General features: G+C 47.0%; 1 protein-coding gene across 3 annotated transcripts in view; it reads right to left on the minus strand.

Moving 5' to 3' along the window:
• RPTOR (regulatory associated protein of MTOR complex 1) overlaps positions 1–25336 on the minus strand; it is a 127721-nt gene that overhangs the window by 24348 nt on the left and 78037 nt on the right. For all 3 annotated transcript variants that reach the window (XM_051635129.1, XM_051635128.1, XM_051635127.1), the window contains 11 exons: positions 24927–25001; positions 24246–24311; positions 23442–23633; positions 22204–22344; positions 20194–20311; positions 18624–18764; positions 18047–18205; positions 12230–12348; positions 7201–7304; positions 6618–6801; positions 5047–5157 (listed from right to left, as the gene is read on the minus strand). In XM_051635129.1, the coding sequence (XP_051491089.1) occupies positions 5047–5157; positions 6618–6801; positions 7201–7304; positions 12230–12348; positions 18047–18205; positions 18624–18764; positions 20194–20311; positions 22204–22344; positions 23442–23633; positions 24246–24311; positions 24927–25001 (1410 nt within the window). The remainder of the gene's footprint in view (positions 1–5046; positions 5158–6617; positions 6802–7200; positions 7305–12229; positions 12349–18046; positions 18206–18623; positions 18765–20193; positions 20312–22203; positions 22345–23441; positions 23634–24245; positions 24312–24926; positions 25002–25336) is intronic.

Below are 25336 nucleotides of genomic sequence, written 5' to 3' on the forward strand. Positions count from 1 at the left end.
TTTCAGCTGCAAAGCATCACGTAGCAATTCTGAGATCAGAAAACACAGCTTTGATACAGACATAAAGCTCAGCATACATTAAGATCTTTCCTTGCTTGCTAATAGATGACTGCAGGCCAAAAAAGACATTATTTTCAAATCCCCGAGATGCTCAAGTTCCCAACATCCCATTTACCACTAACAGCAACTGTTTCAGTTTCCCACATCAGAATTGATCACCAGAAAATGATGCCCCTGTGTCACCTTGGGTTGATCACACTCAAACTTCCACCCAAAATCAGAGTGTGACCTGGAGTAGCACCCAGCCCCTCTGAGCTAGGTTATGGTCTTGATTGTATTTATTGACACCTCCTGGCCCAGGCTTTGGGGCAGTGCTCTGGATTTCCCACAGAACGTGTCCTGTGGCCACAGGGCAGCTCTGGGCTCAGCACTAGCACTGCCTGCAGCTCCTGCCAGGGACTGGAGAAGTTGAGGTGCTGCTCTGAGCGACTGGCAGAGCATGGGTGTTCCTGCCCTTTGTCAAAGCACAGGATCAAAAGGAATAGAATCATATGATGATAGACTCAGGATGATTCTATATGATCTCACCCCTAAAACACTGCAGGAATTGGGTATGATATGTCTTTTTAAGCATTAAATAAAATTATCCAGGGCTAGTAACACCACTGCTCTGGAAACATCATTGGATCAATGAAGGAGCTGAGCTACAGGACTTTAATCCAGCTTCTTTTGCTAAAGGAAATGATGGCTCTTCCAACAGGAGTAACTCTTGGAGAAAGGAGACATAAAACACAAAGTCCTTTTGCTCCTTCCTCATTCCCCACAAACACATAGTTAATTTTCCTGGAAGTCCTTAAATTGTCTGTCACTGTTATATACTCTGCAAAATGCACCACACCTGGGAAAGCAACTATTACTGAGTGGAATTTCTGCTTCTTTAAAGCAAATAAAAAATAGGAAACCCACCCTCCATCTTCCCTTCTGGCAAAAAAAACCCCAACAAACAAAAAAACCCCACTACTATTCCAATTTTTCAGGAATACAACAGCCATTAGAAAGGCAATGACAAATGACTGATCATGCAAAGCAATAAACAAACCTAAGATAAAATACATCAAAGGAGATTTGAGAGCTGAGATATTACACCTTAATGAAAACCCAGTCTCTCTGGGAATAAATTAAAGGCAGACCTAAAAGGCCAAAGGAAGAGGAGGGAAGGAGTAGAATGGTAAATCCTCCTACAGGCACCTAGCAGCTTCCAGAGCCCAGGACCAAGAAGCAGGCAGCTGCAGGGCTGAGCAAAGCACTCTTCATTCCAGCAGATAAAGAATATCAGATTAAAGAGCTTCTGGGCTTCTCAGGTCTGAAGAAAAATAACTCAAGTCTTCCAAGGAGGCTGAGCAGGCAGTTGCTTTCATCATCTGCTATCAGTGATAAAGATTCCTCCTGTAAGGAGATCTCTCAGGGCATGGTCCCTGGACACACAGCCCAGTGTCCCGCAGGTGGCACCAGGCTGGGACACACGCTCAGTGCCAGGGACTGCAGAGTGGAACTCAGAGTGTGCAGGCTGCCAGCCAGGAGGTACAGTGACACAAAGGCAGTGCTCAGGGCAGGGCAGCCACAGCAGTTGGTGGAGACCAGCAGACACCCTACTGGACGTGCTGGGTGGTGACTGCCTGTCCTCCCAGGCTCACCAGGACAGGTTCTGCCCCAGCAGTGAGATGGGTTTGGTGCCAGACAGGGTCACAGTTCCCAGAGTTCCTCCACGCAGAGTCACTTGAAAGCCAGCAGAGTTCTTCTTCCTTCACACTCTGTCTCTCCCTCTCGACATGGAAGCCAGAATCCAGGGCAGGCTCAACAGGTGGCTCCAGAAGTCAACCCAGTTTCTCCCTGGTTACTGTCTCTACAGCAATTGCAGGGAAAGCTCACTTTTCCACCAGGACTTTGAACAACAGCCAAGCCACAGCGCTGAAGCGAAGGCAGGGACTTATGAGGAAGGATTTCTTATGTAATTCTCACCTTCCAGGATCCTTACCAGCTCCTGCATGTTCTGCCAGTCCTGGAAATGACAGATGCTGGCTCCCGCTCCCCTTGACTCAGGCTTCCTGACAGCTGGCAGCCAGGCTTTCCTGTGCCTCTCCGGCCAAGACCGCCCGTGGTTACCAGAACAGCCTCTTGCCATAGGAGTTTTCAGGAAAAGGAAAGACTTTTGTAGAGATCAGAGCTGGGGTAGGTAGCTGTTTTCCCTGGCACATTGAGAATTCATAATGCAGTATTTTCTTTCTCCATTTATTTGATTAGATAATCAATAAATCAAATTCAGCATGATGGCTTGAAACTGAGCCAGTGATTTACACTGGAAATTAATCCCTCAATCTTTCCAGTGAAAGCATTCTCAGAGCAAAGTCCATGAAGCAAAACTAAACTCATAAATTAAATATGACTAAGATGCACTCACAGTCGTTTTATGTTTATTCATTACAGGAATAGTTGCCTTGTGTTTCCCTGTTTATGATGATAGGCAGCACCTCCAAATGAAGCACTGGAATTCACCACCACCACCATCTTTCTCCATCAGTTCTTCATGAGGCTGAAGTTCCCACAAGACAGCAGCCACCAGCCAGGGCTGTTTGTTCCTTGACACTGCAGGAACAGCAGTTCTGGGAAAGGAGCACTCTACAGAACCCAGCCCTGAGTCCCTGGATGGCCAGTCCTGCTTGGTTACACCAGAAACGCCAAAGGAAGTTCTTGTAGAAAGACTTCTCCCCATCCCTGGCACACATCCCACCCACTCCAATTACAAAATTACAGAGAATTCCCTGTCAGTCCAGAGTAACACTCAGGGTTTTCTGCAGAAACCCTCTACGTTCTTTGAAAGCTGCTTAGAGAAGTAATGGGGAAATCAATTCCCTTCCTTGTGTTACTGGAACACACAGTTTCCTCTTACTCCAGCTTCTCCTAAAATGTTGCTGCTGAGGACAGCCAGTGCTCAGAAGACTCAACGCCAGGCAGGGGGCATTTCCAAAGGAAAACAAACACCTGGGGAACACTCACAGGACCCATCACCTCCCAGGGGAGCAGCTGAGCAGGCAGAGCCCCCAGCCCCCAGGGGACATGGCACATGCTGGGACTCGCTGGGGTGCTGGGAGCCTCCAGCTCCCTGACTCCCCCTCCCTGGCTTCTGTGAATCAGTACAGAGATACTTCATAAAGTAATTTCCTCTGTTTTATGCAAATGAAGTTCTAAACACACACACATACACTCCCTGTGTACCCACAGAACCTGCCTTCCATTGCCTACCCACTGTGATTTATTTTACTAATAAGACACCCCTCTTCCCTGGGAAAAGCTTTCCTTAGAAAGCAGACAAATGTTTTTAATACAAACTATGAGATGGAACAACATCCTCCTCCTCTTGTACTCTCTTCTAGACTTGAACCAAATACCAAAACTCACCTTGATGAGAGGAAAACCTGGTTTAAAGCTTGAACAAGCCCCACAGAGCAGACATTTGTCCTAATGAATTATTCTGGTAATGATACCAGCAGACAGTTAATTCCACTAGCAGCTAAGGAAGTGTCAGGCAATCACTTTACCATCCAGTCTTTCCTCCTGGTGATTCTCTAGAGGAATCAAAGCTACACAGAAGCTACCTGCCATGTACCTGGTCTTCTGATATCCTTAAACTTGGGGGCAATTACCTCAGCAAACAATTCAATACGCCCAAAGACTGGAAGGGGCAGTGCCCAGGGGCAACCCTTGGATGAGACAGCCCATAAAATGTACCATTTCTTCATTAGTAAGATTTAAATATCAGTAGCTGGATATAATAAACAACCTTGCCAAGTAGCTCAGGCAATGGCATTAACAAAGACTGTACATTATTATTGACATAAATTGCAACACCTCCAAGAAATTAACCTGGAAGTTCTGTTGCAGTTGGTGCTGCTGGGCTCCCAAGGCCCCTGGAGGTTTTCTCAGAACAAGGTGAGATTTACCTCTCATTTCATACTTAAAACTGAAACCTGATCTTTGGCTACAAGATTCTGGGAAATGCACGGTTTCTGTTTCCAGTCACTGACAATCTCTGCCCACCTCTTAAGAGCTCTGCTTTGTTTTTTCCCTGGGACAAGGCTTCAGTGTGTCTCTCAAAGCCAGTTTACCTATCAGAACACACTCCCTGCTACAGAGATCCCACTGGAGGTCTCTCATCACTACCCTCCTTTGCCATAACTTTTTTTTTTCAGCTTTTAAATACAACAATAACACTTCCAAAGCCCCCCCAGCAGTTACTGTCACTTTCTCTTTTTAAGTTCCAGGCGTGTACACAGGTGCCTAGAAGCACAGCACAGCTCTGAAGACAGACCACAGTGTCCAGCCTGGCTCCAAGTGCAGGGCATGTTCTGCTACCTCTGGGGGACTTTGTCCAGGGCAGCAGTTTCCACCATTTCTCTGCCTGTTTTAGCATCATCATAGCCAGGAAATTCAGCTCAAATGTCAGAGAGAAAACAGCATCTTTCCTCCTTTCGCCTCTTACAGCCCTTTCTGGAATAAAGGACCTTCCTGATTCCATTTATTTATGTTTAAAAATCAATTTTTATCATAATGCAATTTTCAATTTACAAATAAGCACAAGATTCACAAGGGAACAGCTCTGCAATGCAACCTGCAACTGTGCCAAACTGCTGGATCCAGAGCAACCACAGAACCTCTCCTCATTCTCCCATTCTTTCTTGCAGGTGCTCCCTGGGGTGCAGAGCTTTTGTTCCAAACTCTTTCCCCAGTAACACCTCACTGTTCCTCCTGTCACTAACTCTTCTGCTCCCTCCAATGATTTCTTCTCCCTTACTTTCCAAGCACCGTGGTCGCTCAGCTCCCTAGAGCAGCACGATGCCAGTAAGTCCATTCCTTTCCCTTCCCAGGCTGAAGGAAAAGGAAGGGAAAAAGAGCTGGGAAAGCCACTTGTCCATGCTCGGGACAGCAGCACTTCTCAAGAGCTGCAGAGCTGGGATTCAGAAAGCATGGACAGAGATAACAAGGAATTACCTTCATGACTGGCTGAGCAAAATACTTGGCACTCCAGTCACAAAAGCCCGTCTGCACCGTGGCCGAGATGAAACTTTTGTGTCCAACGGTGTCATCGGCGTCGTCAGCCGTCTGTGCAGAGAGAACTGCAGTTACAAGGAGCACACCCAGCAGCACCCAGACTGCCTCCAACACACCCCCAGGCAGAAAAACACTCACACACCTTGCCAAGGATATGGAATTTTGACATTTAGCTTTAAGATCATGGTCATCACATTAACTCTTTTGAAATGTGCAAATTCCCTCATCTGCACAGCACAAGACATCACTGAGCGACTGCACACATCAGGGCTGAAGCATCAGTGTGTCATCAAAATGATGAGTTTTCTGACTGTCTCCCAAGCATCTGGCATGAGAAACAGTGGAGCAGGGAGGATGAATCAGGATAAAGCTCAGTGGGACACAGCTTCACATCAAGGGACTGAGTATTTGTTATGAAGCACAAGACATACAAAAAGAAAACAGAAAGACAGCTCCATTCAACAAAGTTTCATCCAGTTTTTCAGAAGTATGACCCAGGCTAGTGCTGCCATCCCCATGAGAAGTCAAGGTGTTCCTGCTAAGGCTTCAACATGTTTTCTGTTTGGGTTTTTTTTGGTTTGCTGTGAGATCACTCTCTGAAGAAAGGCAGAAACACCAGTTTGAAGTCAAGAGGGAGAAGCAGACAGAAGTTATTGCCAGATGGCCAAATCCTGAAGAACACTGTCCATTGATGAGCACTGTCTCTGTCTTCATGTGATGGCCACAAGCACGTGGTGCTTGGATTCAACCACATTCATCTGACATGACTCATCTGAAGGTGACTCTGAGGATCCTTTGTGCATACCAAAATCCGACTGATTGCTCCACTTGGCACCACATCAGTCCTTCCTGCTTCTGTAAATGGAAAAATGCCCAGTACCCGATGACTGTCTTTAGAATGCTAAAGTGTATGTAAAGCCCTGGCTGGCTCACTTGTGTGCTGAGGGAGGAGTCCCTGCTGGTCCTCCCAGAGGTCCCCTCAGCTCTTCACTATCAGCTCTCTTCCAGCAGGGTGACCTGCACTGAGCTTCGGTCTTCCTGGGCTCACAACCTCCCTCATGCACAGTGGAGAAGGGCTGCCAAGAGCAGGGTGGGTACAGGCTGCTGGAAAAAGGGGAACACTCCATTGCAGAAGCACTTATCAGTCTCTCGAGGAGAATGCCAGCTTGTATGGCACAGGAGGAGGAATCTCTCCTTTTGCTCCTCAGCCCCTGCTTGGCTGAGGATGGAGAAAAAGCATCTGAGGGTCACAGATCTGACTCTGCATTATCACTCAGGTAGACAAATGTTTATGAGAGAATAAACTATCAACCCTGATTAAACACTTCTCAGTAGCAGCAGAAGTGAGTAATGCCCTCTGAAAAGCCATAAACCAAAATTTATCCTGAAGAAAAAACCAATGTTTTTAAATTATTGGTTAGAGGAAGCCAACCTGGAGTTAACAGCAAACAAGAGAGATGTAGAAATAAAAGACAAAGAGCAGAATGTGTAACAAAATAAAACCTCTTTACCTGCTCTGGCCCTTTGTCAAACATTTTCCTTGTCCTGGGGAACTGGTGGGAGTGGGGGGTGTACTGCACCCCCATGTTGCCAACATTGGCAGGTCTCACAGATGCCATGTCCCGACTGACTGGTTGTTTTGTCACATCATTTGTCAGGCTGGAGCTGCTTGTACTCGTGGTTGGAGGTGACCCTCTAAAGATCAAAAAACAGGGAAAGGATTTAGATAGCACTGGCCATGAGACACCCTCATTTGCTGAACCACTGATGTGTCCCCTGAAACCTGACATGTCTCAGTGAACTGTGGTGCTGACGTGCTCTCCACCTTTGACAATCAACCTGGTTTGCCCCAAACAGAAGGCAGCTCAACGCTCCCTCTCTGCCCACCAAACATGGAGGGCAGAGGACACCACCAGCACCAGTGGTACCTGCTCCACTGCCCCTACTCATGGGAATTACCCTACTCACCACACACTTCACTGCTGTGCTTCCTCTACAAAACCAAAACAAAGCCAAATGACCCAACCCCTGAGCGAGGTGACAGGCAGCGAAAACCTAAGGGTGGAAGTGCTGGAGGGCCCAGCTGGAGCTTACCCCACTTGCTGGATGTGCATGCCCTTGTTGGTGGGGCTGGCAGGGGCAGACTGGGTCAGTGAGGAGGTGTCGAGGATGCGCTGGGGACGAGCGTTCACTGTTGCCTAGAGAAGGAACAGAGCAGAGTCCTGAGCAGCCCAGGCCAGGGAGCAGCAACTGGCTTGTGATGAACACAACTGCACACCTGGGGCTACAGGGGGTCACACTGTCGGTGTGTGTGCTTAAAAATGTGTATGAAAAAAAGCCCCTGAGCAGTTCCCAACACATACGTTGATTGTACTAGTGTTTTAGTCAGAAAGCACTTACCAGAAAGTACCTTTCTGCTGCTTACAGGGAACTGGCTCTCACTAACACAGAAGCCCTTTCCCTACACCCGCTGCAGCCTCCGACCTGCACTGGCACCTGGAAACTAGCTGCAGAGCCCAGGGCTTCCCCTTCAGCAACCAGGCTCCCCCTCTCGAGCACAGGACTGCATTCCTCACCACACCATTACCTGAGCACCCACCCTGACACCCTTCACATTCTAGTCAGAATTCTCCTCATCAATGCAGCAGCCACCTAAAACTGCCTCCTGCTGCTCCTCCATCTCCCCTAGCGAGGGCCAAGCTTCTCCAGGGCTGGCCAGAGGATGCCCTTTCCAGCAGGACCCAGGGGGAGAGAACCGTTTCTGAAAGATCCTAAGAAATTATTGTCCTTTCTCCTGGGGAAGGCCTGAAGCACCAGCCAGGGAAAGGCAGCAAGAAGCCACCAGCTGCACCAGCATCTCATGCCCCTCCAGGCCAAGCACTGCTCACACCCTGCAAACAAGCCTCTGGAGAAGGGGAGAAGTCCTCCATGGCTTACAGACTCCTTTCCTCTTCTTCCCCATTACCCTGCCTTCTGTGAAATGGTTGAAATCTTTCGCATACTGAAATCACTTTTAAAGGAAGCCCCAGACTGGCACAAAAAACCTGGGGGGACAAATGGAGCTGTCCCCCAGGCCCCTCTGGACACTACAAAAATCCCCATCTCACAGCGCAAGAGCCAGCCAGGCTCTCGGGTGACAACACTGGGCTCCTATCCAGCTGAACCCAAGCTAAGCAAGGTAGGACCAGCAGCTACAGAAACAGAGAGCAGGCAGAAAGCAAGAGCTGCCTACACAGTCTCCTGGAGCCCAGCCAGCTAACAAGCCTGTTATAAGCAAACGCAGAACCAACAACTATGGTGAACAAGACTTTGCAGTCAAAGCCCACACGTGTCTGCTGCAGAGGGAAACGTGAGGCACTCATGCTTGGGAGACATGCTGCCCTCTCCTTACAGGAGCCAAAAGGTCTTTGGACATGATCTCCACTTCCCTCTTCCTCAAACCACCCAGTGAGGTTTCCACCCCCCTCGCTGGGTCCAAGTCCTCCTGAGCACCGTTTGTTGGGCTCTGAAGCTGAGGAGCAGTGATGACCATGACCACCCAGCACTCCTACACACGGCAAGCACCAGATCACTCTGGTTGGGAGGACAAGTGCCACGACCCCAGTTAGCCTGGCTGCCTCCAAGCTGGCCTCTTATCAGACACTCAACTTCTGTGTTATTTTCCTCCTTGTCAGCAGGGGGTGGGAAGGTCCTAAAGGCATCCATCTCTCCATCACCCAGGAATGCCATGGGGTCTACAGAGAGCAGATGTCACTGCATGGGGCTGGGGCAGATGATCACACCATGAGAACAGAATGAAAGCAGAAACAATTTAGCAACTAGTGACATGTTATTATTCATAACTTATTTTAATTAGTCACAGAAGGCTCAGTTTTAAGATTCTTGCAGTCAGGTGTCAGTCACCTGAAATGGGTCAGGTCACCTTGTTTCACAGCAGAGGGACAAGGTCAGCTAATGATAATTTGCTGAAGGGGTAGACAGAGAGATGAGCATGGCAGGCAGCTCTCCTTTCCCTGGGAAAAATAAAAAAGCAATTTCTTTTCCAAAGGCAGCAGGCAGAGCAAGGGCTGCAGTTCAGGGACATGTCAGTGTGTTCAGCTGGAGGCAGCAGCTCCCTGTTTCCTGGGGATTTGCCCCTCTGCCAGTCAAACCATCTATTTTCAGGAAGGGAGATGATAATTCATAATTTTGCAAATTAACTCCAGGTTAAAAATTAAAAAAAAAAAAAAAAGAGCACACTGTCAGAATTACTTGGTTATGCACAAAAAAGCCTGAACCATAGAGAGAGGTTGTAGAGGAATAACTCCTGGGATAACTCAGCCTCCAGCCTTCCATTAAAAACAGCTGGATGAAGTAACCTGGGAGGAAGCAAACTCCATTTAATTAATTGTGATTTCAAAGTCTCAAAAGGCCAGCATTGCTTACTGGGTCCTTTTTGTTTGTTTTGGTACAGGCAAAAAGCATGTTTGGGATTTTTTAGAAGATCAGGCTGGGAATGAGAGTTGTACCATTCCCACCATTATCACAAATATAAATGACAACACGGCACAGCCTGTGTGAGAGCCAGGGAGGTCTCACCAGCCCATGGAACCCAACAGCACATTCCCACCCAGGAAGCCTGCACGTCTGTGCAACCTACTCATCGGCTGCTCAGAAAGACTTCTCCCTATTTAAAGACCCCTGGAGCTCTGCAGCAGACAAAGATCTACACTCGTGGCTCCATTAGAAAACATGAACAGGACTCATCTCACGTCACACAACCTGCCTGTTTTGTTCAGTTGTGTTCATGTCAGGACACTTCTGCTGTCCAAGTTCCAAAATGAAGCCTCTTGTTCCCTCAATTTTGCATTACTCAGCACAAAAGGGTTTAATCCCTAGCATATTTAAGTGCTTCACCTGAAGCAGTATTTTTGTTTAAGCAAGATAATCAACTTTTGCTTTTATTCAGTGAAAAATTCAAGCAACAAAATGGGAAATGTGCTGCTTGCACACACTCAGGAGGACCAAAGGGCCTGTCGGCAGCATCCAGGCTGCTCCCTTTCACATCCAACTGAGCTTGATTAGCACCAGGCAAACATCTCAAGATACAGTTAGCAAAAATATAATTGTTACTAGTTTGCATTACATATCAGACAACTCCTGCAATCTGAGCTCCCACCAGCAGAGTACACGGAGCTCAGGCTGGAAATCCTGGCAGCAGAGCTCACAGTGGGAGCTTTGTCCATAATGACATGAATAAAGGCCAGATCATAACCCAGAATCTGAAGCCTTAACTTCCTTTTTGATGGGTTCTTAATAGGGTTGTGGGTTTTTTTAATTAAAAAAAAAAAAAAGGCTTTTTAGAAGCTACCTAAGCCAGGTGGCACTGGCACAAGCAAAGCCCACAGTATGAGCAGTGCACAGCACTTAGCCCACCATGCAGGCAGCTGCCCAAGCTGCTTAGTTAAATACTTTCCTTATGGATCTTAGGGCAAAGGCAAAGAACAAATACGTTTGCTTCACTGAAGCATCCCCAGGTACAAACCTTTGTAAATGGGAATGTTTCTTTTATTATTTTGCAAAACCATTTGAACAGCCACTGCCTTAGAAAGCCATGGACAGAGCAGCTGCCTGAGCAGCAGAGAGAGAGAGAGGTGCAGGACACCCATCCACTGGAGTTTTTGGACTCCATTCAGTACCAAGACATTTAGGTCCAAACTTGCCACAATCAACAGAGAATTTACCACATTGGTCATAACATTCACTACAGATAACACAAGATAATGATCAATATTCCTGCTGGCTGAGCAGCCCCACAGCAGCACTAGTGAAGAAATCTGCAGCAGCAGCTTTATTAATATCCACATATCTCTGTCCACCAGCCAGGGAGTGAGTCCTGAAAACATACTTAATACAGGAAAAGCAGATCCAGTTCCCTTCTATATATCTTTTAATCCTACAGTAGGAGTAACATTCCACTTTCTGAAAAGCCTTCCAAAACACAAAACCAACCTAGTTTCATGCATGGTGAGCAAAGAGGGAAATCTGTCACCTCTTCATATCCACCTTAGTCTGGCCATCTCCAGCCTGGCAGTGACTTGCTTTACACCTCAATCATCAGGGCAGAGCTGACCCTGTTGCCACCACTGCCAAAGTAATTCTCTGTCCCAAACCCCAGACTTCACTGACATGGATACTCTAAACAAAGAGTAGTTGAAAAAAAGTAACTATTTTCTCAACTGCAAATCAGATTTCAAAGCAATAAAGCTCTAAGGCATTGAGATGGTAGTGCACAATGCTGGCATCTCTTACTGCCACTTTAGCTTAGAAGCCTAAGTCTGGAGCTTTAGGATTATTCACCAGAAGTCACCAGTAAGAGACGTCACCTTGCATTGCAATGGCTCATGGTCTGGATGCTACAGCAACTGGGAAGCAGGTGGGAAGGGCTGGGTCAGAGAGCTTCCCCACACCATGGGGCAGAGAGGGGAAGGCAGCTGGTGAGAAGATGTTCTGGGGTGGCCTGGTGCTTTGTTCCAGGTGGAAGGTGAGGGTGCTTCTACAGCTCCCCAGGCTGGCGGTTCAGAATCAGCAGTGATGGCCTCCAGGGACATCCTGTCACCCTTGGAGAATGGGATGAGATGAGGATGGTGGTTTAGGCGGGTTAGGCCTGAGTTGGAGAGGTGAGTAGTGGCAGGGGTGTCTGCATGCTGACTCACATGTACTAGTTCACCTGGGTTGGAGAGCCGTTGTGGCTTCAGTCTGCAGGCCAGTCCCACTTGCATAATCTAAATCAGTTTGCAAACGGACAATTTAATGAAGTATACTTGAGGTTTCTCCCAGGGACTGATCTAGATAAGTAGACTTCTAAATGAGACCTTCTGTCAGAGGTCTGTACCTAATTTATACCCTAAAACAATCCCAGGCCCTCCCCCATTTATTTCCTTTACCTGACCAAGAGTTCATAGGAGTGTTTATCAGCTTGAAACATTAAAATTTCTTTCTGCAATAGATCCAGACTGAACTAGGACCACTTACCAGAGCCTCCGTGGGTCTGCTCACTTCAGTTTACCTATGCTTTGCCTAAGCATGAAAAGAATTAACAGACAACAGCCTCAGGGACACACACCAACACAGGAAGGCATACCTTGTAGGCAATACTGTTGAGAACTTTCATGGCCAAGTCAGAGACGTCTGGATAGGGGTCAGCAGCTAAGTGAAGGAGTACTCTCCAAATCTGGGTGTAAACACTGTTGAAACTCACACCTAAAATAATATTTTAAAAAGTATATCAAAAAACAAAGTCCCATAGCACATGACAACCCATCAACTCAAACTCTTTGATCTTATGTGAGAAAATTCATTAGAACTCCAAACAGCACAATGACATCTACAAAAACATCAAGAGAAGAGCTCAAAAACACCTTACGTGGGCATTTTGTCTCCATTTTGTCTCCTTTGTGAACTCTGCAAGAGCTTGTAAACTGAAAGTGGGAGAAAGCAAACTAAAGGCTCCCTAAATAAGCTTCAGTTAAACTGCAGGTTTTCTAGGCTCCTGAAGCAAATAAACTGAAAAGGCCAAATGGAAGATCAGCTAATGTCTTTGGAGCTCCTGAGCTAAAACTCTAAGCAGTATAAAACCACTGTTACTGGCTTGTATTTTTATGGTTATTTTTATTGCTGTTTTAAGTATTAATACTCAGCTCGAACATCCAGGGTTTTATATATTCTACCAGTTTACTAAATGTCTAGATGGTAAAAATGAAGCTTTAGGACCTGTACCTTTCAGAAGCAGAAAGCCTTTCCCACTGACATTTGTATCAACTCCTCAATGGCCAATTTGTTATCTAAAGAGAATATCTGCCATTTGGTATTTCAGCAGAAGGGACTGACAGATTCAAAGTACAAATCAAATTAATAAGCATTTGCAACAAGTCACAAAATTCTGTGAACATTTTATTTTGCTGCTTTTAGGCAATTATTGAATTTGTTATTCTTTTCTTTAGCCCTCACAGTGTCTAATAGTTGTAGCACCGTTGTTTGGGAGTTGAGCCATTTGGTCCATATTAAAGTGGTTGTACTAACAAAAAAAGGAACTAAAATAGGGATTTCAGATGAGTCACAATTAATGGTAAATGACAGATCAAGCTGTTACTGCATTTCCTTTTGTGCTTCTGGAGGCATCTAAATATAAAGTGTTAACTGAGGAAGAAAGGGCTCTTTGGTCAACAAGCAGCCTCTCACCTTGGATAGCTGCTACACCTGATACTCAAACCCACAGAAAATAGACTTGGACAGTCCAGTTTTGAACTCTGGCTGAAGGACACAAGCAGTGCATGGTAATAAGCTCCAGGAGTACACAGGCTGCACTTCATGTGCTTGTCTGTGTTGGCCAAGGGAATCTTTCTTCTGCCAGAAAAAAAAGACAAAGCACTCTGAGAAATGCCAAGGCAATGACTCAACTCCAGCCCCTCACCTGACCAGCAAAGGAAAGGGTCTCTCCTCAGCTGACATCATTTTCCAAGCACTGTCTGCTCACAGTTTCCCACAGAAATCACACAAATCTTTACGACAGCAGCACTTGGACAGTGCTGCCCTTGGCTGGGGCCACCTACACACCAGGCTCCTACAGCTGATCCCAATCCTGCCAAGACAGGGGAGACACAGGGTCTGACAAGGACACAACAATACTGAATCCACCCAGGAAAAATGAGGAAGTTGATGATCTGAGTGAGCAGTAACAACTGTCAAGACACAGTTGAGTCAAAGGCTGCTGATCTGTCTTGTCTGGTCTGTGCCAGCTGAGGGTAGAACCCAAAGACTACAACATGAAGGAACAGGTAAGGACAGTGGGCAGGAGCCCAGAAGCTCTCATTTCCATATTTAAATAAAGAAAAGGTTAATACACAATAAAGTAAGCCTCTGCTTGGGGGAGGGCAGGGCCTCCCAACCATAAAGGATGGTGACAAAACACTGCTCTGTCTTCTCCATGCTTCTGACCATTTAGGTTGTGGTTTTGCTCATCTTGGAAACTTCTGTTACCACAAAAGAAATAGAGGAGGGGGAAGGAGAAAGAGCAAGAGAGGGAGAGAGACAAAGTGCTGTAAAGCTGTAAGAGGAAAAAAATCCTCCCCAGCTGCCGAAGCAGGCAGGTAATGTCACCCAAGGTCTGCGCAGAGCTCTGCCTCCCACACTGGTTCTGTGCTGGAAGTTACATAAGGACCAATGGGAAACGGGAACGGCTCCATTTCTTGTAAAGCTCTTGAAAGAGAGTAAAAGGAAAGGGAGAGAAAGGCAGAGCAAGAGGGTACCCATCAGATTTTCCAGTGTCTCTGATAACCACCTCACTCATGACGCAGTCATGAAGAAAAAAAAAACCAATGACATTTTTTATACATCTGAGCATAATGAAAAAAAACCCACTTGAAGGCAGAACTGCACCAACACAATCCCTCACTCACCCGCAGCCTTTGAAAAGAACAGAGGGAATTTCTAGAAAGGCAACTCAGGCTCAGAGCTGGTGCTCAGAGGACCAGTCCTTTCTTCTGCCATCCCCCCCTGCCCATGTTGGTTGTTCCTTGCACTGACTCAATCGAGCGACACGTCTGACACTGCTCCTTGAAAAATCCTGAGCACTGAATCAGTGGGATAATGGGAGGCAGCAGAGGTGGCAGGAGGAACAGCAGCTTGATTTCATGTAATGGACTCAAATGCAAAAAATATCCATGAGATGCAAACAAAGAGCCGAGCAAGGCGGACGGGGTGTTAATCTAAGCAGACAGCTCTGTAATTAGTCAGACTGATTCAAAGCCAGTTAAATGGACCTTGCAGTACAGATTTATGTTCACAAAATGATTCCTCTCCACTAAGAGTGTCAAAAATAAACTGCCTGCCTTTACTGATGACTTTGATTTTCTTTGCATATGCAGAACTTGGATCAATTAACCAGCAAGCTCCAGGAGGCCTGAGAAAGGCCCTGGCTGAGGGGCTGAGCGGGTCCCTGCGCATGGAGGGCAGAACCAGCCTGGCTGCAAAAATGAATGCTGAGGGATCTGTTTGCTCCTTGTGCTTTGCCAGGCTTCCTTCCCAGTCCCCTGTAAAAATGACTGCAGTGACTTTAAGCCTCCATCTCCGGAAGAAGGTGCAGCTCACTCCCCACCCAACACAGCAGCAGAACCTGGCCAATAGGCGCAGGGACACGGGGCCTGAGCTCCTGCGTGGGAGCAGCAGGGTCCATGCGCGCCAGGACACGGCGCTGGAACGTGCCCAGCTGGATGGGACCTGAGGACCTGGGTGTCTGCTTCCCATCAACACTCATCCCACCTGCTTTGTAAACCTGCATCCCACAAGTCTCTCCTCTTCCCTCGACTGACACAGAACATCCTAGGAGAGCTCCTGGGATGAGGAGAGCGTCTGAACTCCAGGCTGCTCTCTGGCCTGTCCCTGGAGCAGCACGGTCGGCAGCCTGTTCCCAAGGGAGCAGCACATCCATGCTCCCTGCCAGCCCTGGCAGGCTGCAAGCTGGTCCCTCTGCACAGGGCCGTGCCAAGGGGCTCTTGCACCCTCCAGCCCCTGATGCTGATTCACGTGGCAAACATGAGCTTTTCATGTTTGAACAGAAAACAGAAGCAGCTCAGTAGGAAACAGTACGTTCCCCCCAAGCAGGAGTGTTCCCCTGGCTCAGGGCTGTCACAGCCACAAGAAAGCAGCCCACCATGACCAGCCTCCACATCAAGCTTCCACTTCCAAAACCCACTCAGATCCCTGTATTTTGCTACTATGTAAGTTACTATTTATAAATGCTGCTGGTTGGCCAGTTACTTCTCATTATGTCTGTGCATTTACATATATTGTCTAGTGGGAGAGCAGGAGGCTCTACCTATCACAACACTCACTCTCATTTGCTGCAGCTCACTGTCCACCTACATCTCTTGCTCTCCTCACCCTCCCTGCTGTAACCTCCAGCTTCAAGTGTTACAAGGCAGCTCTTCAGGGCAGATCCCATGACATGGCAAACAGGTTTCTGCCCCCAGCCTCTCCTGCTGGAAAAAAGAACTATTCCCCAACATTGAATCACTCCAAGACTTATTTTACCCCTTCTTTGATAATTCCTTAATATAATCTTTCCAGTGATGCTCTCTGTAGGACAAAGACTTTAATCACGCAGTTTTGATATTAATAATTAGCCTCAAGGTACACAAAACTTCATCTTAATTTCTTCTGTTTTCCTGTCTTAAAACTAAACAAAAAATTTCCAGGACAGCAAGATTAATGACCAGTTGCATGGAAAAAGCAGCAGGGTTCAGCTCCCCATCCAAACTGATGTCTTTGTTGACTAACCAAAAGCTGCCTCTTGCCAGCTTGAAAATTTGGGCCAGAAATTAATGTATCTTCTGGTAAAGAGGATTGTCTGGCCAAGGAACAGTCTGATACAAAACAGTACATCTAGAGTAAACGTATATGTTGTATTTCAGGGGGGCATGACACAGGGGCAATTGGGGCTGTAGTTAGCTAAGAATCTCTTCATAAAATGGCACAAGAAGGAACAGAGAGGTTTTCCTCAAGTTTATGGGAAGAACCTCACCATACAATGCTGCAATGCCAGTAAAGTGGGTAGACTGATCCAAAAGAATCCTTCTAGCACCTTGTTCCTAAAAACTCAGAGACAAATAAAGCCCTGAGTAACACTGCAGAGTCCAGAACACAGAACTAAACTGGGGCTGAAAATGTCTACTTTTATTATCACAGCCTCAATTTCTTCTTCCCGCTCTGCCCATCTTAAATTCTTGGCAGATCATTATTGCAGAGCCAAACCACCATTACTGCCTCCAAAAGACAGAGAGTAGAGAAAACATTTCTTCAGTGAAGACAAGTCTGTCACCCCAGAGGACTCCTTTCTGAGTTCCCCCACCCCTGCTAGCTTCACAGCAGCATTTTATTGTTCACTAACATGTTGAAGAAAGGGGTTGAGCTGAGCCTGGGCTGGCTGTGCCGCAGAACGGCCAAGGGCAGCTGGGGCTGCTGGTGTTCCAAACACTCCTCCCTGGGGAGCAGGAAGGAGCAGGCTGGAGGGTGGTGATTCTTCAGCAGCAATGAAAAAGACTGGCTTTCAGCAGCCACAGAGGAAGGTAATGGGATTCTGTGAGAGTTATGAATTTTAAACACTTCTATAAGCTCAGTCGTTTCCAGCTGGATATGAGCTCTTCCAATTGAATAGGAATGAGGCAGGCTTTGGAGAACTGCTCTTTTTGTTTCCCTAGGTCTCCCTCACTCATGTCTAGATTCTTTTCCAACTACTCTTTAAAGCTCTTGTGAGACACACACAAGCCATCAAGCAGACACCAGTTTACACCAGTGGAAATGAGGAAAACTCCAGTTCCAGCTTAAGATGGTAAGAGGGAGAGAAATTTCCTAACATTCCTGCCATGCTTTAGAAGACCCCATTTCATTACCTACAATAACAAGTAAAGGAACTGATCAAGTTTCTAAGGAACACATGGCTTTAAACTGCCACAGGGGCACAGGAGTTACAAGCCCAGGAGGACACTGTTCCAAAAGCCAGGTTCTTCTGCACATGCCTGTGCAGGAGGTGGTGAGACACTGGCCCAGGTTGCCCAGATAAGCTGTGGCTGCCCCATCCCTGGAATTCTTCAAGGGCAGGTTGGACGGGGTCTACTGGGAGGTGTTCCTGCCCATGCAGCAGGGTTGGACCTAGATAAGCTTTAAGGTCCCTTCCAAACAATAGCATTCTGTGATTCTATGATTCCCAGTCCCTCCATCAGAGAAGGAGGGACTCTGCTCTGCACATCACCCACCCAAACACAAGAGCAGCTCTTCTAGTGTTGTGAGAAATTCAACTGGAGTAAGATCTAGCAGGAGCCAAGATCCAAACCTTCCACAAAAGTTACTGCAAGTGTGTGAAGAAAGGAGTCAGCAAAGGAAGGGTACAAGAGGCTTTGCTCACCTATCAGTGAGTTCAGAGAAGAGTACGAGCTGACTCGTCTCATCTTGTCAATGGTCTCGAAGGACAGGATATACTCCTCGTTCTCTGGGCTGCCCAGGGTGCTGCTGGCACTGCTGCTGGTGCTGAGATTCCCAGGAGAAAATGCAACAGAGCTTCCAGCTGCCAAAAGAAAAGAGGACAGATGCTGAAACCAGAACTGGTGAGAGAACAAGTTTCACCCAAGCCTAACAGCCCTTCTCTAAATCCTGCAGCACGCAGCGAAGCTGCAGGAAAATCCACAACGTCCCCTTTTAAACATCCAATGTTTAAATACAGAGTAAGCATCAAGGGGTCAGAAAAGATTCAGTTAGAAATCCATGCATGTTAGGAAGTCAGAAGGCTCCTTTTTGGTCCCCAAACACTCAGAAAAATCAATACTAATGACCAAAAAATTGAAACTAATTATGAGGGGGCTTCTCACCTAAGCCCTTGGAGCTGGCAGTTGCAGCTCATGTCTTGCACGTGGTGCTTCCCAGCTTGCAGAAGAGGGGGAAACAACAGACAAAGAGAAATGAAAGAACTTTAAAATGTCTCTTACATTCTTCATTCAAGCTGAGGTTCTGCAAGGACTTGTTCAGGTTCCTGGCTGTGGTAACTGCTCGGATGTTCCCGTAGGAGCTGACGGACCGCAGCCTGGGTGTGCACGGCCCATCTCGCACTGGTGTCAAACTGCCCCCCTCTGTGGAGGCAAAACGTAGCACTTAGAGATGTAAGCAAAGCAACCACAGCCTTATGATCATGTCCCAGCAAATACATAAGTCAAATACTACCAATATGAAGGGAATTTAGTCCTTGCTCCTTATGCTGAAACAGAATGAGGTGCGACAGAGGATCCTCTGAGCACAGAACCAGCAAGGACCACGTGTCTCTGCTGTGCAGGCTGTGACCCCCTTGCACCAACAGAACCAGGTGAGCTGAGCCCTGCAGTGTCTGCAGACCACTCAGGAGAGACACAAGGACTCTTCTCTCCAGGTTGAAGCTGGGCCACTGCCCACACACTGTGCTAGGACATGAAGCTGCAGCAGATGCCATTTAGCAGGCAGCACCTGCAGGGCTCTCTCTGCTGCTGCTCATTAAAGATCCAGTACATTTTCTCATTATAAAGAGTTATGAAAATTCTGGTTCCCTGATCAAACTTCAGGCCTAGTTTCAACTCATGTTTCACACGACCTGGGTTCTTATAACGTCCCAGATGTTCTCCTTTTCACTCCTGCATGCACACACAGGACCATGGCTTCAGAACAGCAGTTTTGTTGCACTGCAGGGGTGGCTGTTTTGGTGTTGGGGCCAGTGCTTCCAGCACATCCTCCTTACAGGATCCTTTAGGATTCTTTTGGCTATAAAAAGCACTATATAAATTGCATGCAATGTTTATTTCATGCAGCAAAAAGGCCAAATGGGAAGAATATTATTTTCCAAAATTATTTAGTTCTTCAGACAACAGGGAGATTAAACCACTCATTGCTGAGACAGAGAATCCTCTTGTCTCCAAGTTTCCATTGCAACAGTCCCACTATCCCTCAAGATTTCCAATGTATTCAACATCTAAAGAAAATACAAAGTTAACAACAATTTCACTAGGGCTTTTCATTCCTCACATAAAGCAAAAGACAAAACAAAAGGGGTGGGACCATAGGCACAGAACATAAAGTTCTTCACAGCTTCTTGTTTGGTGCTTTAGAGAAGAAAAGAGTCTCCTTGGCTCCCTGTGGTGAGGTGATGCTACTCAGGAGGTCAAAGTTTCAGTTATAACTTGAAGGGGAAAAAAAAAAAGTCTGGTAAGTCTGTGTACTGCCTTGAGAAATATACTTCAATCTTGATCTGAAGGGAATCCCTCTGAATTTGACAGGGTGTTCAGGTTCTACAACTTGCTGGTGAGCTATGGCCGTGTTTCAGATGGAGGCTCAGCAGAGGATGCATTTCTCCAGTAACAATATATTATGGTGCTGAAGGGACATCAGAGCTGCCCACCATGTCACTCATCTCTGTAGCAATGGTGTTTGATAAATCACCACCTGCAAAAATTTCATTGTGTTGGGCAGACTCCTCAAATGAAACTTCCCAGGTGCTTTTGGGCTGTACATTTTCCTGCCCACACAAACACCCACCTGGGGCTGCTGGAGAAGGGAGAGGGTAATTCTTCTCCTCTTCCATGAACTGCAAGGCCACGGTGCAAAAATTGCTCTCATACTGAACCACTAGGTGACTTAAAGCCACCACCAGCTCCTGTGGGAAGAGCAGAAGAAACAAGTATTTCATGATTAAGTAGGTCAGAAACAGAACAATGTGGTCGCTATTGTTGATGTTTTTGAGTGGCTGTCCAGACTAATGATTGTCCCTTCACTTCCCAGGGTTGAACTGAAGAAAGCCAGCATGCTGTGTTTCAAACCTAATTCTTCGCAAGTCTTTTACCCCTGAACAGGCTCCCACTGCTCTTTGACTCTGCCCAGTATTGTCAAACTGATGCAGTGTCACAGAAAGCCCTGATCTGGTGACTGGCAGCCAGGCCCCTGTGCCCACCACAGCCTGGCCCACAGGCAGTGTGTCCCCTGGGAGCAGGATGAGCGGTGCCAGGGATCGGTGTGCTCAGCCCTTCAGGCACAGCCCGGCCCCTCCCGTGCTGCACACCTGGGCAGGGAGCAGGGCTCTTGTCCTCAGTCTTTCCTGTGTGTGCTCTCAGCTGAAGGAAACTGAACCTGACCAGAGGCCCCTGGGGAGATGGCTCAGCTTTCCCTCAACGAGTCCTGGCGCTGAGCCCCACAGCCTCGTACTGACCTGCAGCACCAGCAGCTGAGGTGAGAAGGTGCTCCCCACTCACAGGGGACCCTCAGCCCCTTCCTTCCCTCAGCTGCAGGCTGAGAACCTGAATTACTGGGCTGGGCAGGGCAGAGAAGGTGAAGTTCAGACCCACAGTTAGGCAGCACTTGAGAGACAGACACTTGGCAACAGCAAAGAGGAGAGGTGGAGAGCTGGCCTGGGTTGCTGTTCACTGTTCAGGGGACTAATCTCCAAAAGAGAGATTTATGAATCTGGAAGAGCATATAGTGTGACATGCAGTTCTCTCTTGAATTAAACTGATTAAATGCTGGAATGAGACAACGAAAATTAATCCTCACAATGCTGGTGACAACTGTCAGGGTGTTGATGTTGCAGTTAAGTAAACACAAGCATTAAGCAGGACACCCAAGTACACCCATCAAGAACAATCCAGAATGTCAAAAGCTATTTAATGTACTATTGATGTAGAATGGCACATCAGAAATTGTCATTCTCCAAAACCTGGTGAATTGCTTTGAAACAGCCTGTCATCTATCCTTGGGGTTTCTAAAAGCAGCAACATCTTTTTGTTGGACAGAGATCTCATGTTCTCTCCACAGCACTCTTCCTCCCTCTCCTCTTCCTCCCCTAGGACTGCCACTTACTCCACGTTTCCAGCAACACATTACTATTGCATTTAAAACCTGAGATCCTTTAATGTAAAATATTGCAATCCAAACAGAACAGTAATCAACAGAAAAGCATTAGTAGAAGAGTAGTCCAGCAAAAATTCTCAGTGTTTTGTGCACCTGAAAAAGGCTTCAGTGTAATTGCTCTTTCCTTAGCTCTGTCTTCACATTCTCTTCAAATTAAAAAAAAAAGGATATAAAAATTCCCACAAAACCCCTGAGATTGTTACTCCTATTTCAGACATTAGCTCAGAGGAATACACAACCTGAATCAGAGGTCCACTGTTAAGCAGCAGACATATTTTGATCTGATCAACAATCTTGTCAACACCTGGACACCAGGACAGGCTACCCCAGTGTCAGCCCTGTCAGTGGGCTCCTGGCACTGCAGAGGAAATTCTGCAGCATGTGCACTGAAAAAGGGCCAGTGGATAAAAGCATCCCTGAGCACTGCTCCATGTGACACCCTGGGGCTCAGCACAGCCCTCAGCCCCAGCACAGCCTGATGCTGCAATTTCCACTGGTGTCATCACTGTTTCCTAGCAGAAACTGAAGTTAAAATCAACATGATGGAACCAGTGAGTCAAATTCATTGAAAATAACACACACTTTGATTAAGCACAGCTCAGAGCTGACCAAGGTGAGCCCTCCCAGCTCCTGCCCTGTCCATACCTTCCTGACCATGGGGCTCCCATCATTGATGAGCTGGGCCAACATCATGGCCACGTTGTGGTCGATGGTGGTGGAGTGATCGGTCCGTTCTGCAGAGTTGCCCACAAATGTTCCCAGAGCAAAGACTGCAGCACAGCGAACCTGTCAGACACAAACACTCATCAGTATTTTCCTCTTCTTTCCAGCCTGAAGTTTGCCAGCGGGATTTTTTTATACCCACAAATGAAATCTCTGGAAACCTGGAGTACTGTGCCAGCTAAACAGAGAGGGTTAAAGGGAAGCCCATGGAGAGTAAAAACCAAAACAGGTTCAGCAAAGCACCGAGTTTTAAGTATTCACAGATGCAGGAATACATTTAATTTCCCAGAATACTCTGTGACCTCCCCATGGGTGATTTTTCCAGTTGATGTTGCCTAGAATATTAATTAACAGGAATAAGGTATACAGGGAGTTACTGTTGGGATGTGAATCTCCTTAGGAAGAGTGCTGAGCTACAGTCTTCAGATAAGGGCTTACAGGAAGGTAGGAGATGATGTAAAAAGAGCAGAAAAGACAGCAGCTCAAATTGGGGCAAACTGTGCCACGTGACACACAAATCAGAGGGATCGGGGGGGCAATCTTACAGCTGGCCTGGGCTGAGCCTGCCAGAGGTGGAGGCAGGGCAGAAGGACTGAAAGTGAAGGGGAATCCAATATTTAATTCCTGCATGTTGGCCATGGTGTTTATCTCCAGGAGTACTTCTCCCACATCATGGAATTCCACTGGGGCCTGACAAGCTCTGTCAGTCACAGCCGGGTCTGCACAGGAATCACTTCTCTCCCCCAGAGTTTGTCACCAAGGTAAAACACTTAAAGATGTATTTTCACACATACCAGAAGAACAGTTCTCATACTCGGACCAAAAGGCTAGAGGGCTTTTTGCAACACACACTGAGTTTTGGGACCACATCTTTAACAAGCTTCTGATATGCAAGTAAGTAGAAGCTGTGGTGTTTCCTAACTCTGGTGCCAAGATTCCAGGGCTTTGGGCTGCAGAAACTCCCCCTGCTTTTCTTTGGTTACTTCTCCTGCAGGGCTTGTATCATTTGCACTTCCTTGAAGAAACAGCAATAAGATCCTTCTCTGAACCAGACACAATCATAAAGCTCCTGAAGGCCCTGGTTTTGTAAGCAGTTCTGTAGCCCCCTGCCAGAATTCTGACAGTTTAACTGCCATTTACTTAAAAAGTTGGATTTTTACCTCTGGGATTGGATCCGAGAGGAGGCTGTAGAGCTTTTCATGAGCACTGTCTCTCACACCACACCACCTGGCTGAGTCAAAGTTCTGCCAAATGCGTCCTAAACAAATGGCCACCCACTGACGCAGGAGAGGATGGGGATCGTTTAACTGCTCCAGGCAAATAGCAATCAGGTTTCCTTGAAGGCAAGCTTCCTAAAACACAAATCAATGCAATTTATTTTGGATGACAGCTTCCCACCTGATCATCAAAAAAGAAGATTATTTCTGAAATAGACAGGAAATCAAGATAAAATAATTATTCTGCGGATAGATACTGACTTTGTTAGAAAACACCATTTGGAAGCAGCATGAAGGGAAGGTCAACTACACACTGTCATAGCCAGTTAAATAAATAGCTGAGCACTAGAAATGCTTCCTGCAAGGCATAAAGCCTTTCCTCATTGGAAACATTCCTTGCACCTAAGCCCTGAGGTTTACGGCTCATTCCATACACCCTTCCCAAGAACACCACTACAGCCACCAAGTTCCCACTTGACAGGACCAGGCACCATTTCTCTGACAGCCCATCAGGCACTGCCTGCAGGGGCAGCTGAGTGACTTGTGTCCTTAACCTCCAGTTCCGGGTGCCAGGCACATCAAGCCTTCGTCACACCTCCAGGCCGTTGGCTTTTTTTTATTGACACAAAAATAAGGAAAGCAATCTTGTGTTTCTGTTTTCCAGGCCAAGATACTTTGATCGGAGCAAAGGCACAACGCAGAGATGATGTAGGAGAAAATGAATGGGAAAAGGATGCTGGGACTCACCTGTCCAGTGTTGTAGTTGTTAACAATCACAGCCAGGATGAAAGCTGTCATGGTCCTGTGTTCAGCCTTAAAACAACATACAACTACTTATTAGCTAGAAAACAGGCCAGAGAACAGCTCTATCCTATGCTTTCTGAAACATGAGATTATTCTAAGTGTAGTTTGTAGCACACTAAAAGCACAAGAGAGGGAAAGCAAGCTAGAATGTTCTTGTCATCCTGTCCTGTCACTAGTTCTATCTGGACCTTCACCAGACTGTCAGTACAATCCTTTCAACCAACCTCCCTCTCCTGCTCTGAGAAGGGACACAAACACCTTCCACAGCAAAGCACAAAACAACTTTTTCAGAGGGGACTATGAAAGTTACAGAGCAATCAGGCTGCCTCTGTGCTCAGCCCCGGGAGCCCCAGCTCCCATGGTCACCACTGAATAATCTGCACTGATACAACCCAAATCCATGTTTCCTTTGGCTGTTTGCACAACCCAGACTGGCAGGAGCATGTTGGCCTCCCTGGTCACTGACCCCACAGTGCAGCTGTGACTGCAGCGGGGCAGGGGGTGCCCCAGGGGGTGGAGGTGGGAGGCAGCCCCACGTGAGCACCATCACAGCAGCAACAGAGCAGCAAAATGACAAGCAAAGCAAATGCTGGAAGAGTCTGAGTAAAGATGACTTGTCCTTACTGGCATATAAGGATCTGCCAGCACTGAAAGGAAATACTTGTGACCGTTGTCCTTCACAAGGTCAGCTTGGCAGGACTGAAAAATGAGACAAAGAAAAACACAATGAGCATTCTAACATAATAATATTTTTTCCTCTGATGATGTATGAATTATTTCATGTCTTACTCATTTTTCTCAAATCTATTTTTCATTTGAGAAGCAAAATAAAGCACAACCCTCCATGGGGGCTGGAACCAAGCACCCTGCAGGAGCAGGGCCAGCAGGGATCCCTCTGCCCCCTCCAGCACAGCTGTCTGGTACCACCTTCCACACACAGGACAGCTCTTGGACACTGCTGCACACAATAAACCCAGCACATGTTTCTCTCACAGGAACCCACTGAGCAATTACCAGTAAATCTGTAAGGATGG

The sequence above is a fragment of the Apus apus genome, chromosome 17 (assembly GCF_020740795.1).
Source record: "Apus apus isolate bApuApu2 chromosome 17, bApuApu2.pri.cur, whole genome shotgun sequence".
Classification (NCBI taxonomy): domain Eukaryota; kingdom Metazoa; phylum Chordata; class Aves; order Apodiformes; family Apodidae; genus Apus; species Apus apus.